Source organism: Lipotes vexillifer, unplaced genomic scaffold (assembly GCF_000442215.2).
Source record: "Lipotes vexillifer unplaced genomic scaffold, Lipotes_vexillifer_v1.1 scaffold1226, whole genome shotgun sequence".
Lineage (NCBI taxonomy): Eukaryota > Metazoa > Chordata > Mammalia > Artiodactyla > Lipotidae > Lipotes > Lipotes vexillifer.
In genome coordinates, this window is record NW_006784227.1 from 1,050,558 (window position 1) to 1,068,425 (window position 17,868).

The 17,868-nt window shown below is 37.9% G+C and overlaps 1 protein-coding gene across 2 annotated transcripts in view; it reads right to left on the reverse strand.

Moving 5' to 3' along the window:
- IMPG1 (interphotoreceptor matrix proteoglycan 1) overlaps positions 1-17,087 on the reverse strand; it is a 115,187-nt gene extending 98,100 nt beyond the window's left edge. For both annotated transcript variants that reach the window (XM_007456607.1, XM_007456606.1), the window contains exon 1: positions 17,021-17,087. In XM_007456607.1, the coding sequence (XP_007456669.1) occupies positions 17,021-17,087 (67 nt within the window). The remainder of the gene's footprint in view (positions 1-17,020) is intronic.
- Positions 17,088-17,868: the final 781 nt, after the last annotated feature.

Sequence of the window (17,868 nt, forward strand, 5' to 3'; positions counted from 1 at the left end):
AAAAAAGATTGATTTCCTGATGAATATATACACGTGTGTGCTGTGAGTGAAGCATATAATAAATTGATGGAAAAAACTAAAAATTTGATCCTGAGAGTTATGGAAATTCTATTTTGCTGCAACTGCCAAATGTGATATTTCAATGACAAGACATTTTCAGAAATCAGGGAATAGCATAATGGGCTGATCAAGCGTATTTAAAAAAAAGAAAAACAAAAACAACATTTCAAATCATCTTGCCTTTAGGAACTGCCAAATATTGAAACCTTTTCCCACACATCTCTCTAAAAATCACTCCCCACTTAGCACTCAAGCCTCCAAAGAGATGCCTCTTTAGACAGACATTATAATTCAAGTGGGGAATGATATAGCATTGTGGTACCCAGAGGTGTACTCTTGATGAGGAATTAGAGTGCTTCTAAAAACCTAGGGGAAAAAATGCAACAAAACAACCTCCCTGCCTATTAGCAGCAGCCCTAGGATTTCTCTGAGGGCAGGGCTCCGGGGGTGGCAATCTGGTTGAAAGTGATTTGGGGCCTTAGACTTTCATTTACAGAGAAAGCTTGATATTTTATGCGAGATGATGAGAGAAGGGATGGAGGAGAGGTCAAAGAGAGGGTGTTGGCAGAGGATTAAACTCCCGGAGCCATTCATCCTGCTTGCACTGAGGTGTCTGGTAGGGTTAGGTCTGGATTTCATTTTTAGCTTTGTAGACCTCTCATAAAAGTAACTTACATTCACTGAGTACTATTTTATTTTGAATTTTTTCCATCGGTATTATTTCATATCACTCTCAGAAAAGCTCTAGTGTAAAGACGAAACAGATACCATTTTTCTCAGTTCGCCACTCAGTACCGAGGTACCGAGGCCTAGAGGTGTCAGAGCATGTTAACAGTGTGGTCAGATCTCCGCTCTGCCCCTCCCACTCCATCTCTTTCCTTTCAGCCGTTCTGCCGTTTAAGAAAGGAATTACTGATGAACAGCTGGGACCACTCACTCTGGCCCCTGGAGACCACCAGCATGTGGCTTACAGAGATTTAAGGCTCTCCAAATTCCTTTGTGAATGAAAACCAAAAGAACAGAAAGGAGACGGTTTATACACAAAGTATAATTTAGTGAAATCAGCATCCCCAGGATCTTTCAATTTATCCAAGAGTAAACCAATGAAAAAATACTAAATGGAGCCAATTACGAACATAGGTATCAATAGGAAAGAGTATTAATATTGCCTTGTTCTTTAGGAGGACGAGCCCTCCACTCTCTTGCCCCCATTATTGTACCTGACAGCCAAGACCATAACCAGGGTTAAATACCACTCTTTGCCTTCTCCTCACGGGCACCCTAGTAGCTGAACATGGCTGGAGAAAATCAGCCGTTAGGACTCACTTTAAATTTATGATCCTTCAACAATATCACACTACATTTCTCTGGTCCGTTGAATTTCTCTGTCTCTCTCGGAGAACTACACGCAACTTTTCTCAGATTTCCTGCACGTCCTGCTAATTCTCACTCTCAGCTGATGACCTTGCTTCACGTTTTATTGAGAGCAGGGGGAACCAGAAGATAATTTCGGATTCTCAGCACTGCATCCACTCACTGGCTGCATCTGTGCTCAAATACTCTGCTTTCCCTCCTGTGACTATTTGATGACTGGTCCGTGCTCCTGTCTAAGCCCAATTCCTTTACTTATGCACTGGATCCCAGCCTTTTCACCTCGCAAGGACGTTCTTCCAGAAACCCTCCTTTCATTTACCTACTGAATCATTTTTCTCTCTTTCTACTGGATCGTTCCTATCGGCCTGCAAGCATTCTATTATTTTCTCCTTCTTCCTCAAAGATTCTTTCTTGATATCACTTTCCCTCCAGCCACTGACCCATTTTTCTATTTGTACTTAGAGCAAAACTCTTTGAAAGATCTGTTTTTACTTCCTTTCCTGAAACTAAACAAGGTCCTATACGAGTGAGGGAGGATTCCCCTGACACCACATGCAAAGCTATCAACATTTCTTCTCTTCATTCCCTCCTCTTTTTTCCTTCCTTCTTTTCATTTATTTATTTTTATTTATTTATTTTTATTTTTTATTTTTTATTTTTATGTTTGCAGTGTGCTCGTAGAGCCCGGTGTATTCAACATGCTATTGTGACACTTCACCAGAAGGTGTCGCTATCGAACACATAATATAATGAGAGCTGAAGGTTGGAAAACGGAACCCCAATAATCAGTTATTTGACTTTGGGATTGTGCGTGTTCAGTACTGACATTTGTTGATGAGGGTGGTGGTGATTTTGCAGCAAAACAGACCATTTGAGGAAAGGCTGAGACGTAGCATGGTGGGATGGACCCCCATTGAGCTGGGAGGTTCTCCTGAAAGGCCTGGCAGATGGGAAATACCAGTATTTAGGTGGCGGGAAGAGGACTGCAGGTCCACAGGCAGGCAACTTTCAGCAGACTGAGGAAGGTGGTCAACACCGAAGGTTTAAACTGGGGTTTAAATTAAATTTCTTTAACCGCTCAATCCTGGAGCTGACCCAGATCCCGCCGCCAGGGTATCTGTGACAAGTTTGGAAATGTCCAAATGTACAGAAAGGGAAATTAATGAACAGCCATTTGATTCAAACACTGAATTCAAACATTACATTATCCTAAGAAAAAGTCAGATCTCGCTGGGGTGGAGAGGCAGCTCTGAAATACTGGGCTTTGTCCCCTTCATTTATTGTGTTAAAATTAGATTGTCTAAGCATTGCCTAAACATGTCCACTAGTTCACGCACATGAAGGTCAGCCCTTCAGTCAAAAGTATCTTTTCCACTCTAGGTTCTAGGCTGGTAGGGCTCAATGTTGACTGGCAACCTGGAAACCTCCCTATTACATCACTGAAGAGTTTCTTTTTTTCCTTCCAGTACCAAAGGTGGCCTCCAATCATACATTGCTTATGAAGTTTCCATTTCAGGGCTCAATCGTGCCCGCCAGGCAGCCTCTTTCTTGGTTATGTATTCAAGAGGATCCTGACCAGCCTGTTTGGACCAATTCTCACCAGACTCTCTCCTCTAGAGGAATGTTTTCTCGCCATCTAACCCTGCAGGCTTACAATCTAGGATTACTGTACACATATAGTGACAGTAACAGACAACAGAAAAAGGAGAATGGGGCGTTCACGGCAGCATTGTGATGAGAGTGACAGCCACTGGTAAAAGCACTTAGTGAACCCATTATGTTTTCCTAAGGGAAAAGGCTGCGATGTCCTAATGAATGAATTAACAGGAGTGGAGACAAAAGCTACTGGAATTCCTCCAGAATAAAAATCTCCATTTGAAGAACAGAACTCCACAGAGAGAAAGTGGGTAACACTCCAGGACCAAATCAATAACTGGAAGGCTTAAAAAATAAAAATTTAATCTTACATATGCTTTCCAGACCTTACCAAAAAAGAGTAAGCAGTTCTGGCCTTTTTGCAAACGCTCAGCTTGCTTGTGATCTGTTACATCCCAGTCCCCACCCCTCCGTTAGCGGAAATGCTCAATTACCCACCTGAAATTTTTTTTCTTGCAAAGAGCAAGGGAACTAACCATACTTTGTGCTTAACATACGTGAACACACCTCAGAAATTATGCAGCTGTACTGAACACTTGCTTAACGCTGTTCCAGAAAATTGCATGGATTTTAAGCACACTGTCTTCTGCGTGATCAAGTGGAGATGACAAGAGCTCCTACGTCTTGCTTTCTCCTCTATCTTCCTACGTGTAGCTCCCAGTGAAATTCCATCCTGACAAGCCTGCTGCAAGCGAGTAAATGGTGGAAAAGAGGACCATAGAAATTAGGGAAACTTTTAGTGATTTTCTGTAATGAGATACGAAGCCAATGCAGTCTCACGATAGTCAGCCTACAGACTGATTATCGGTGATGCGGGGTGGATGCCTCACTGTTACCCTCCCTGAAGCTTTGGAAACTTGGGTGCCGTGGCAGACTTCCTTGTCTCCACACCACTACCCCCTGCTGCGGGTGAAAATCAGTGCCCCCTTCTCTCAAAGCATTAGAGCGGTTGCACTGTTTCTCTTCACATTGCAAAAATAGGTTTGGCCATTGCATTTCTACGTCAGAAGGAAAGGGTTAGGACCCTGGAAAAGCACTGTAAGAAGTAAAGCTTGCTATCTTCTATTCTATTATGTATTTGCATGGATACATATGTATTGGTAAGTCCATCTCACTGCACTAAAAAAAAGAGGAAGAACTAAATCTATAGGTGAGATGCCGAGAAATTTTGCTGAGGGCGTATGCGTCTTGGTGAGAGGGCAGGGACGGAACGGAAGTAGAAAAGGAAGAAGTGGTAGAAAAGAGAAAGGGGAACAATAGGGTCCTACTGTAGAGCACAGGGAACTATGTTCAATATCCTGGGATAAACCATAATGGAAAAGAATATGAAAAGGAACGTGTATATACGTGTAACTGAATCACTTTGCTGTACAGCAGAAATTAACACAACACTGTCAATCAACTATACTTCAATGAAAAATAAATAAACAACAACAGAAAATACCTACCAAGTTAAAAAAAAAAGAGTTCATTAGAATTCTGGACAAGGATTAAAGGTAATGGCATGAAAATATATTTTGTTGATCCAATTTTTATAAAATAACAATCTGTTCATATACATGGAAAAATCTAAAAAGATCTATAAAAATGTTAATTATAGATTTCCAGAAAAGGAAAGAGAAAGGGGGTGGTCTCTTTTGTGCCCCGGGGGGATGACCTGTGAGCAAGTGGGGTCCTGAGCTCTTCATGTCTGGTAGGTGTCAGGGAGTGGACAGGCAGGGGTCCAGCAGGGCAGGGTCTTGGACCCAGAACAAAAATGGGTGCTCACTCCCCACCCCTTTCGTGGGGAGACAGAGGAGGATGTTGAGTAGGGGTAGGAGCATACTCCAAAAAGACCGGCCTTCTGTGTCCTCAGAAAGGAGAGCAACGCAACTGAGGCCCTTGTCCTGGGGTAGCTTGAAGGGCTCGTAGCCTGCCTTCACCTAAGGCGAGGAATCCTTCACAACAAGCCTCTTGGCCAAGGCCCGTTCACAGCCACCTGCCGGTGCCAGAGGCACTGTTCCTGCTGCAATTCAGGACCATGGGCTGCCCTTGACTCTCAAGTGCACTCAAGGTCTGCATTCGTGTGTCAGAAGTTGTGAGAAACCACAGTATCAACACCTAGCTTCTTCATGCGGTGCTAAATTTACTTGAGCATTTTAGCAGCGAAGTTAAAATGTGAAGGATTGTAAATGATTTTCACATGCATACATAAGCAAAATCAGCAAAATCCTTTCTCCCCCAAACAAGCCAGTCTTGAAAGTTAGAAGAGTAGGATATTTCTATAAGCTGTGACTAACTGTAAAGTATATTTCTTTGGAAAACGGTGAGTGGAGTTGGTTTAGTGCTGAGGTCAGGTTGAAGTAAACAGCATGTGAAACTGAGGTGAGAACAATTATGTAGAATTTGCTGGCTAGCCTAGCTGAGGCTTGTTTTCAGGAGTTGACAGAGAGAAACAGTGTTTTCCCCAGCAGCTGGAACATCCTTGCTGCCCTGGATAGGCAGATACCTTCTCCGTATCTGTGCAGGACCAACCCCGTTAAGCCACTTTTAATCATCTCTTCCTTACATTAACCTAATTTCTACTAACCTTTTTCTGCTTCCCAATTTTTAACCCATCATGTAAATTTTGGGGGCACCATCTCCACTGGTTTCAGAATGTGGAGTTTAAATAAATACACGGGTTACGAGTAAGAGAACCAGAATGGAATTTTACAAGTTAATCTGAAATCTGCGGATGATGAGTTGTATCTCGCAAATGTAAGGGATGTGATAGTTTTCAGAGCATTTTTCTAGCCTGGCTTGACAGAAAGTTTGAATGATATGGAAACCAAAGGGTTTCGCTGGAACAACAGTACCAGGTCATTCACAAGCTGGAGGCAGAGTCTGTCCACCATCTGCTTGGAAGTGGGTGGGGAAGACAAGTAGCAGGAAATCACAAAGACCTACCAAGAGCCTATAAAAAAAATCCCCCAAATTAGGAGGAAGCTAACTTCAGAAGCTGGGAGTACACTGAGGAAGTAGCAGGGGGCAGGAAGATAGATGTGCTTATGGGACACATTAACCACTTTCCTCTGGTTCCAGCTGTGCTGCTGTCTTTCTCCCTGTGATTCCTAGGGGTGCTACATATTTGGGGCATATTTATCTCATTAGATTCTAACCATGTCTGAAGTACTCATATCAGAATCAGATAATTTAGCCCAGCATCTTTATTTTCTGAATCTCTTTGTTGCTGACGATTCTAATATTACAAACTATGAAACAGCTACTCTTAAGTTTTAGTGCTCTCATGTAAACCTGGTCTTGGAATGTATTGGGAATTCTGAGTAAAGAGAATTTCATGCACAGCATTCTTGCATATATTGCCACAAAAGAATGATATTGTAGCTGCTCAAGGAGAGCAGGATTGGAACAGATTAAACAGGTTAAACAGCTATACATCACTGCCTTTCTTATGCATGAGAAACTATCACAGTTCTTGCAGAGAAGAAAGATGAATTTCATCTTGAGTACCTGTGGGGCTGAAGTTACAGTAAGATAGCTCTGCCTTCCTGAGCCACTTCTGGAACTTGGGCAAATAATCTCGATGTGCTTCAACTTTCTAACCCACAAAGGGTATAACAATAATTCCAACACCATAGATTTGGATTAATGTTTGCATGTTATATAGTTCTGTTTCGTTTTGAAGATTAAATGAGAAAATAGGGGTCATGATTTTGCAGAAGGCCTGGCACATTGTTAGCTCTTATTATGATGTGGTACCGTTTTACTTTGAGGTTTAGGGCTAGGAATAAGATAGGAAGAGGATTGCCTGATTTAGCAAATAAAATATAGGACACCCAGTCAAACTTGAATTTCCGATAAACAACTATGTAAATTTTTAATATAAGTATGTCCCATGCAATATTTGGGACACATTAAATATAAATGGACAAAATGTTTCTGTTAAAAGAGAAAGATTGTCAGACCACATTTAAAAAATTCTACTATATGCTGTTTTAACACACACATTTAATGAAAAGACATAGGGAAGTTGAAATTAAAAGGATGGAAAAAAGTTATATTATGCAAACACTAATCAAAGGAAAGTTGGTATAGCTATATTAATATCTAATGAGGTCAGAGGTCTGTTAAATGTTCCATAACCAGCTCTTAGGGTTGGATGAGAAGGCCTGATTTGCAACATTTGCCAATTTTTCTGTGTTATAACTCTCCCATGGCTGATTTCAAGCCACCGATGTGCTATTATTGAACACAGAGTTGGGAAGAGATGTGAGCAACTGGCTCCTGTAAGTCAGTATGGGCCAGTTCCAGCACATCAATGGACAAATTTCCTTATTTGGCTGAAAGCATTACAAAGTTGATGATAGTCACATCATAATGGTAAAAATTTAAAAGTCATCAGAAAGATGTAACAAGTTATAATTTTATGTATTTAATAATATTACCTTAAAATATATAAAGCAAACTTTGACAGAACAATAAAGAAAGTAAAATCAACAATAATAGCAGGTGGATTTTAAGAGATCTTTCTTGGTAACTGATAGAACAAGCAGAAAAAAATCGATAAAGATACAGAGGATTAAAAACATAACTAAAATTGACTTAATGAACATATATAGAACATTATAAAAAAATATAATATAGTATATATTTTATATAAAATATACTTTATTTTCAAGCACAGGGAGAACATACAAATATTGACTGTATATTGGACTATAATGCACATACACTATGTTCTCAGACCAACAAAGAAGTAAGCTAAAAATCCGTTTTAAAAAACAACTGGAAAATTCCCTATATGTTTGGAAATCGAAAAAAAAAAAACTTATAAATAACCCATAAGTCAGTGAAGAAATCATGCTGGTTATTAGAAATATCTTTATCAAATGATAAACTTTTACACAGTAAAACTTGTGGGATATAGCTAAATCAGTACTTGAAAGGTAAATTTATCTCATTAAAATGCCTATTTTAGAAAAAGAAAAAAGCTAAATATTAATGAGCTAAGCATCTATCTCAAGAGGTTAACAAAAGAAAAAAAATAAAAGAAAATACAAGAAAAGATGAGTAGAGATTAGTAAGATATAAAAGAGAAGATAACATAAAAGAGAAGAAAAAGACATAAAAGCCAAAAACTTTTCCTTTGAAAATGCTAATAACAGAAACAAAAAACATAAGAAGGAGAAGATACACTTAATTACTATCAGGATTGAGAAGGGGGACATCATTATATTTTCTATAGACATGAAAAACTTAACAAGAGGGTATGAATAATGTTTTGTCAATAAATTTGAAATTTTATATGAAATGGATAAATTCTAGAAATATACAACTTACCAAAATGGATATAAGAAGAGACAGGAAACCTAATTATTATCACCTTAAAAAAATTGACTCAGTAGTCAAATATCCTTTCATAAATATAACACTTTAGCTTCATCAGAGAGTTCTATCAAATATTCATGGAAAAAATAACTTTATTTTCATACAAACTCGTACAAAACCTGACAAGGAAACTATGTGAAAAAAATCATAGTCCAATCTTGCTTATGAATATTAATGTAACAATTTGAAATAAAATATTAGCAAATGGAATCCAGCAGCAAGTGAAAAAACGTCATGACCAAGTTGGAGTTACCTCAGGAATGTAGGGTTAGTTTAATATTTGAAAATTTATTAAGGTAATTTTTCACATTAATGAATTAAAAGAGAAAAACCATTTGGTAAATCTCAATAGAAATAGAAGAAGTACGCAATACATTTCTATATTTATCCATGATTAAAACTCTTCGGAATAGCAAGGAACTTTTTTTTTACAACCTAACACGGGGAATTTTCAAAAACAAAACAAACACAAAATCTAAAACAAACATCATATTTAATGGCGAACTATGAAAGAATTCTCTTCAAGATCAGTAACAAGGAAAGGATGCATGCAATCAGCATTTCTCTTTAACATCATACTGGCTGGCCTATGAAGGGCAGTAAGAAAATATAGAGAAAGAAAAGATACAAAGACTGAATAGAAAGAACTCAAATTTTCTTTATTCACAAATGATAATGGAGAAAACTCCAAAGAACTGCTAGTGAATTTTCAGAATAAGGATTGTTCAGCAAAGCTCTGGAATATAAAACCAATTACTTTTTTACATAGAAATGTAATAAGGTAAGGCCAGACACTATCAAACTCTTAGAGGAAAACATAGGCAGAACACTCTATGACATAAATCACAGCAAGATCCTTTTTGACCCACCTCCTAGAGAAATGGAAATAAAAACAAAAATAAACAAATGGGACCTAATAAAACTTAAAATCTTTTGCACAGCAAAGGAAACCATAAACGAGAGCAAAAGACAACACTCAGAGTGGGAGAAAATATTTGCAAATGAAGCAACTGACAAAGGATTATTCTCCAAAATTTACAAGCAGGTCATGCAGCTCAAAATCAAAAAATTAAATAACCCAGTGCAAAAATGGGCTGAAGACCTAAACAGACATTTCTCCATCAAAGATATACAGATTGCCAACAAACACATGAAGGGGTGCTCAACATCACTAATCATTAGAGAAATGCAAATCAAAACTACAATGAGGTAGCACATCACACCAGTCAGAATGGCCAACATCAAAAAATTTACAAACAATAAATGTTGGAGAGGGTGTGGAGAAAAGGGAACCCTCTTGCACTCTTGGTGGGAATGTAAATTGATACAGCCACTATGGAGAACAGTATGGAGGTTCCTTAAAAAACTAAAAATAGAACTGCCATGCAACCCAGCAATCCCACTACTGGGCATATACCCTGAGAAAACCATAATTCAAAAAGAGTCATGTACCACAATGTTCATTGCAGCTGTATTTACAATAGCCATGTCATGGAAGCAACCTAAATGCCCATTGACAGACGAATGGATAAAGAAGATGTGGCACGTATATACAATGGAATATTACTCAGCCATAAAAAGAACCGAAATTGAGTTATTTGTAGTGAGGTGGATGGACCTAGAGTCGGTCATACAGAGTGAAGTAAGTCAGAAAGAGAAGACCAAATTCCATATGCTAACACATATATCTGGAATCTAAGAGAAAAGAAAAAAATGGTTCTGATGCACCTAGTGGCAGGACAGGAATAAAGACACAGATGTAGAGATTGGACTTGAGGACACAGGGAGGAGGAAGGGTAAGCTGAGACGAAGTGAGAGAGTAGCATTGACATATATACACTACCAAACGTAAAGTAGATAGCTAGTGGGAAGCAGCCACATTGCATGGGGAGATCAGCTCAGTGCTTTGGGACCACTTAGAGGGGTGCGATAGGGAGGGTGGGAGGGAGGGAAACACAAGAGGGAGGAGATATGGGGATATATGTATATGTATAGCGGATTCACTTTGTTATACAGCAGAAATTAACACAACATTGTAAAGCAACTATACTCCAATAAAGATGTTTAAAAAATGTAATAAGGATGCCATTTACATGATCACAATTAATATCAAGTGGCTAGGGATAAGTCTGTGATGTGGAGCCCTTTAAAAAGTCATTATGCAACTTAATTGTAAGGTACTAATAAAAGGAGAGATAATCCATGTTCTTGGTAGAAAGACAATGCTCTAAAGGTGTCAATTTTCCCCAAATTCATCTATGGATCCAACACAATTCCAGTTCAATCTCCATAGGATTTTTGTGGAACTTGGTGAGCTAATTTTAGAATGTATTAGGGAAGAGTGGAGAGTCAAGAATAGCTTAGACACTCCTGCAGAAAGAAAACTAAGCCAGGGAAACATGGTTACAAGATTTCAAGATTATTATAAATTTGAAATAATTGAAGCAATGTGGTGTTAGCTCAGGGATAAAAAAATGAACAAACCCATGTCCATGGCAGAAGAGGCATCACAGGGCAGAGAGAAAAGGAGAAACTATTCATTGAGTGGTGCTAAAACAATTGATTATCAGTATTAAAAAAAAAAAAAGAAATTGTTTTCCTGCTTCACACACATATACAACACAATAAATTGTCATGAATTAAGTATGAAAAACAAAACGTCTTTTATAAGACAATATAGGAGAATATGAAGTTACTAAGGTTAATTCAACAACACTGAAATTAAGAATGTGTGTTCATCAAAGGCTATACCATTAAGACAGTAAGAAGGCAAGGCTACAAACTGACAGAAGGTTTTTGAACATAACTGCAAAAGGGTTGGTGTCTGCAACTTAAAAGGAACTGCTCCAAATCAGTAAGAAAAGACATATATCTCAATGAAAAAATTGGTCAAAATACTTGTTCAAGGATTTTCTAGAAGAAGAAACACACAAGACCCAAAAATACAGGAAAAGATACTTAACTTGGTTAGTAATCAGAGAAATGCAAATTAAAACCACATTGAGACACTATTTCACCCCCAATGCAGAGTGACAAAAAATAAAAAGTCAGGCAATAACAAGTGTGCATGAGGATTTGGAACAAAAGGGATTCTCACTCCAAATGGCACAGACACTTAGGGAGACAGTTCGGTATCACCTGGTAAAACTGAAAACATGCATTCCTCATGACACAATGATTTCTCTCCTATTCAGAAGAGAGAGAGAGAGAGGGAGAGAGAGAGAGAGAGAGAGAGAGAGAGAGAGAGAGAGAGAGAGAGAGAGAGAGAGAGACGGGAGAAAAAATGGAATTAAAAAAACAAACAAAAACTGGGATGAGCAAAAGGATAAATAAGTGTATGGTAGGTAGAATAATCTCCCTCCCCCACCCCAAAGATGTGCACATCCTAATCTCAGGACCTGTGAATATGTTACTGTAAATGACAAAAGGCTAGACGCTGGAGAGATTCATGGAGAGCACCGGGGGACAATTGGGAATGTCGGTACCAGTGTTGTATGTAATGCAAAGTCCATCAGCAGAAGAATGAATACATGGTGTATCCATACCAGGCAGCAGTATGTCCCAGACGCCTCTCAAGCATCATCTCAGGCCCACTTAGCGTCACCTGTCTCTCAGACAAGCTCTTCATAAGCTCTGACCCATTATGGGAGACCCAAGCCCACAGTTCCTTGCCTCTTGCTGTGTCACAGTGTCTGTTTCTCCTGCCCCAGGATTTTCTGTTGCTGCTGAGGTGTGAGAAGCACCAAGACCCACCCGTGGTCCATGGACGGGTGCACTGGAAGTGCAGGGAAGTTAATGTCCTTTGAGGTGAACTTTTGAGGAGATCTCTTATGAATTTTTCTCCATTTACCCCTAGGCTCCCAACCTCATGGACAATCTGGAGATCCTGTAGTCTCTAAAGATGGTCCCTTGAAATCAGCAATTGGTTGCACTTGACACCAAGTGCTGGCCAGTTTGGTGAGGCATCTTTATGTTGGTTTTCCCTCTTTCACTGCTTCATCCCTCATTTTCTTCTCCTGTTTCCCTGAAAATGCACTCCCTAATGAAGAGTAGCAGGTAAGCTCTTGCCTCAGGGTCTGATGTACGCAAGAGTGTGGGTGACTCTTAAAAATATAATGTTGAGCCAAAGAACTAAGTCATAGGAGAACACATACAACATGAGATTACTTACATAAATACACAAACAAAATGAAGAAATATTAATATACTATTTAGAGAATACATCTATAGGTGGAAACACTAATGTTAAGCAATGTCATGATTAACACAAGATTCATGACGGTAAAGGGGACGAGATCCTGGCAGAGCAGACAGGGGACTTCTAAGATACTATTAATGTTTTATTATTTAACCTGGGAAGCGAGCATGTTATTATTATTCTCTAAATACCACATATATGTTTTGTACACTCTTGGTGTATATCTCCCAAGTAAGGAGATCTGCAGAAAGCAATGTGTCTAGCCATGGCATGGACTCATGTAGGCTCTACAAGTAAGGCTGGAAAGGAAGGCAGGGGCGGATTGTAAGGACCCTCAAATGAAATGATTGGACTTGATTCTGAAGGCATCGGGGAGACTTTGGAAGTTCTTCTCTTTCCTTGGCTTTTGGCTTAGTTTCCTTTAACCCTTTTCCTAGGGGAGCAATTATGAAAATAGATGTGGGCCGTGGTGAGTGAGGGGTCTAAAGATGGCTGGATGAAGAAACCCAAGTTGGAATGAAAGAAGATGCCTTTATAAAGGTATGCAGAAAGACACAGTTTCCTCAAGAATGGCTGAATGTAAATGGAAGAGTATTTATCTACTGAATACAACCATATGCTTAGAAGTATTTATCATTGTTCTGTAGCTTTTTCATATTCTTCCCACATTCACTGTGGCCAGAAGAGAGGGGCAGCAGTGGGAGTACATTCTCAATAAATAATCATAATGATGCACGCTGTAGGTCAGATCTGACAGTGGCATTTCCATATATGAATTCTCATTACCACGGTTCTGCCAGTCAACCATATCAACTCTCTGTAGGATAAGCTTCAGCATGCAGATTGCCTTGGAGCCAGAGCAAAAAGTACACTCCCTCCCTTATTAAAATGGTTCCATCTGACATGGTGCTCTTGATTAGTGAGGCTAAAATCCCAGTGAGACTGTTTCTCAGTCTCAAACAGGGAACTCAGACACAATGGTTGCTGAAAACCAGACTTTTACTATGGTCATTTCCAAATATCTACTGAATTATATATAATATAAACCTAGAGACTATTGTGAAAAACAAACTGGTATTTTGGTTTGCCTCAAATGGATTATTTTAAAACAGCATAAGATCTGTGAACATGGCTGAGGCACCAAAGGTATACAGGATCTGAATTTGCATACGGGATTAGCATGCAAATATGGTTGATATTTAAGGTGGTGGCTCGCTCATGATTGATGGAAATGGCCACGAAAGCGATAGGTACTGTCAACGCTGCCTAATTAGCTCACACATATAATAGTCCTTCAGTGTGATCAGCAAAATAAGCCTGGAAGGGTCACAAGGCAGCAATCGCCTTTTCTTTTTAAAGCATATAATCTAATAAATGGTCTGAGTGAGGTGTGCTGCCGTGGTTTGTTCAATTGGACATAAAGTGTCTTCAATTTACATGACTGATTTTAAGGACATCTTTTCAGGTATAACTGAAGAAAAATATCTGCCTTCAACCTTTTGAATTACACTGTTCTGAGACTGTAGCAGAGATGAGAAAATATAGGAGCTGCAAAGTTAATGTGACTGTCATTGGGCAGCTATCTCAGGTATATAAATGAAGCTTTGTTCTCTGTTCATGGAGCCGCAATGAGGAAAAATAATTTCCTGGGTAATTTTATGAAACGAGAACATATCCCAGTAGTAAAGAATTAGCAAGAACTGGAGTGTCTTCAAATGCAAATTTCCTGACATTTCACAGTTACTAAAATAAATTACCCTACCTTGGTGAGCTAATAATAACTTAGTTAAGGTTTCATTTAGTATAACCAAATATAATGCAAAAAGCCCATACTCTGATAAGCACCATTTCCATTTTAGGGTTTGCTAAGGGTGGCTTTTCTCTCTTCTCTTTCTCCCACACCTCAGAATGTCACAAGCAATTAGATGAAATTGTTTATGCGATATGGAAAGGTAAGCGAATAAAGCAGTGCAGTACACGTAGGATATAACTGGCATCCGCATTATGAAAACCGAAGAGAGGTGCTTGTATCTTGATGAAGTAATTGTTCTTTGAAACTATTGAACTGTCTTTTGTTGCGCTAAACGATTTAGTTAATGAATGTTTTGAAATGGAGACCATTTCATTTTTATGTATCAATGGAAAAACTACATTTGAAATCTGCAAAGCTTAAAGGAAACCTTTTGAGATATCGGCATATCTCTGAATCTGTTAATATTCTGTGTTGGGTACATAGCAAACACTCCACTTGTGGAATCGAATTGGGAAAAATTACCTACCGTCATAGGAAAACTTTTGAGAAGAAATTTGGCAATATGAATCAAATACCATGAAACGGTTTATACTGCTTTGACCCAATATTTTACTTTAGTGAATTCATGCTAGGAATCTTAAATACTGAGAGAGCTTATGCGCAAAGATATTCATTGCAATGCATATCTTAATATCATAATAACAAAACAATCAGAAACGATTCTTTCGTTGAGTATTTAGATAAAGCAAATCATGATATCAACTGAAAGGAACATTATGCAGCCAATAAAATGATGCTTGTCAAAGCAAGATAGCAATGTAGACCATTCATCTGATGCAAAGATGTGCAAAAAGCCTCATATAAAATTGTGTGTGCAGTAGAACTGCAATCATGGAAAGATTGAATAAGCATAGAAAAAAGACTGAGGGAACATATGAAGGTGCCAGCATAGGTTGTGTTCGGATAGGTGTACTATGGGTAATTTTCCATATCTTTTGATTTTTCAAATAATCTATAACTTTTTAAAAAGAAATTCTTGACTTTAAATACCCAGTTTTTATGCTCAACAGCTAGTTGTATTGAGTTGAACTCTTCTCTCTTCCAAAAGCATTTTCTATGTAAATACACTCGTAATGGTTAATTAGTCACAAATGGGAAACCAGTCTGGCTGAAGTATGTAAACTCTAATTACCTGTGGACCACACTAATTAAAGATTAACAGAAATTCACAGATCTGAGATTCTAATGGAATAAAAAGCCCCAAACAAGTAACCATGTAAAGATTTTTTATTATGCAGTTATAATAGTTTGTTTCATAGATATTGGCATATAGCAAATTGTAGTTTTTTGGTGAGCTTCTTTCATTTAACTTTCTGTATGTAATTATGCTATTTGTAATTGTAATAGCTGATACATAATATATGAAAATAGAGAAAATAGCTAAATTAGTTAACATAATTAATTAAACAAACAAAACCAAAGCTGATTTGACGGGTCAAGTTTCGGAAACTGACCAAATTGGTGTGCTTCAGCAGATTAAGCTCAGAATATACTGGAATCCCATCATTTGTTTATAATTAAAATGTTTTTATAAATGTAAACATTTATATATAATTGACAAATTGAAAGGCAAGTAAGTAAACTTTTTCTCCGTCCATTATCATTTATAGGTAGCAAAACATAAAGGGAATTTTCATATAATCTTTTCCAGAAATTTTCTTCTCTCTCCAGATGCAACCACTAAAATGTTACATATAAAATAACTGACAGGTCTGTTATTTTTGTGACTTAACAAATGCAATCAACAATGTGTTCTACTTTTCTATGGGCGCTTTAAAACCAGTGCTTCAATTAAAAGGTTGATTGTCCAAAGCTACGTCATCCTTAAAGAAGAACTGAACATTATTGATTTTGAATGTCTTAGAGCATTATGTTATAATGGTCAGCCTTATACTTTAAAAAAAGTGAAGCTTTCTTCAACAAGTTATTTTTAGTACATTATTTTTCTTAAATATGCCTGTTTTGTGGCTTGCTTTAATTTTAGATTCACTTGAAGATTTGCTGTAAAAACTTGCAGTGCTTGTTCTTTTATGCATACAACTTTACAAGCAACCGAGTTTCTGATTTAGTCCCCATCATGGACTCTGAAGATGAAGCACACTTGCTATTTTCTAAGGGAAAATAACTAATGATTTAACTATGAGAGGGTATGGAATACATTTTTTGTTTGATCATAATTGACAAAGTATTAATTTCATTTTTTTCAGGGACCTACTAATTTTATTGACATTAATGTTATGAATGTGTATTCAATGTTTTGTAAGAGTAAATAGGATGCATTCATCTCTCCTATTTTGTTAACATAAATTGCACTTAAGATATATATAAAATGTATATAAAAATACATATATTATGCAAATATAAAATAAATATTCAGCAAGTGAAAACCATTTCTGACAATCATTCAATCAATCAATATTTATTCAAGGCCTACCATATACGAGCCCTCTGAGATACAGGGGTGACTTTCTTGGTTTTGAATATTCAACTCTGTAAATAGATTTTATATATAAGCAATTAAAAAATAAACAAATATTTAAATAACTTACCTTTGATTCCTTGAACTTGGAGAAAAATCCAAAGAACAAAAATAGCCCTTCTAGTTTCCAAATACATTCTGGCTTTTGTGCATTGGTATTTCTGGTAACAATCACAGAACAGTCCCAAGTCTCATTAAAAAAATAAAATGACAGAAATATGAAAAATAGTGAAATATTGATATTAGCTGAGTGAGGATAACCTTCTTGGTTTACCTTTATGAGGGCTAATTTATGAAGAACATGAGGCAGTGCCTGCTTCTGGAATAATCTCCTTATCTTCCCCTTAGGTGTAATCTCTGCTTAAGGACCAGCTGGAGGAAACTTTATCTCATTAACCTTCTGGAGGAGCATTTGTCAGCCCAGCTAGGGGACTCTGAATGCCATTATAAACAAGTGTCCACAGACAGAAGGAATGCTTTTCTTCCTTAGTTATTCACCTGTTACAGGGACACAGAGAACCAGGGGAAGTCCGGCCAAAGGCAGAAGAAAGCTGACAGTTAGGGTCAAATATTTTCCAAAATGACATGCGCAAGGAACATCCACTGAAAGAACTTAATTGCCACCCCTGGAAGTCTGTGGTTAGTCGATATGCCTGTCTCCAGAGGTAGCAAAGTTGTCTCCATTCTCACAGAAATGGCCTGCTTTGTATATTGCTTTCTTTCTGGCATTACACACAGATGACTTTTCTGGTTTAAGTCTGGTTTACATTTTTAAAATTTGTTATTCATGCACAGAGTGTTTAGAGTCAAACAGTTCTACAAGGTTTGTGAAAGATAATGGTGCCATACCTCCCTCCGTTCAAAGGCAACCACTTTTAATTCCTTAAGTTAATTCTTCTAGTAGCCTCATTTGCACCT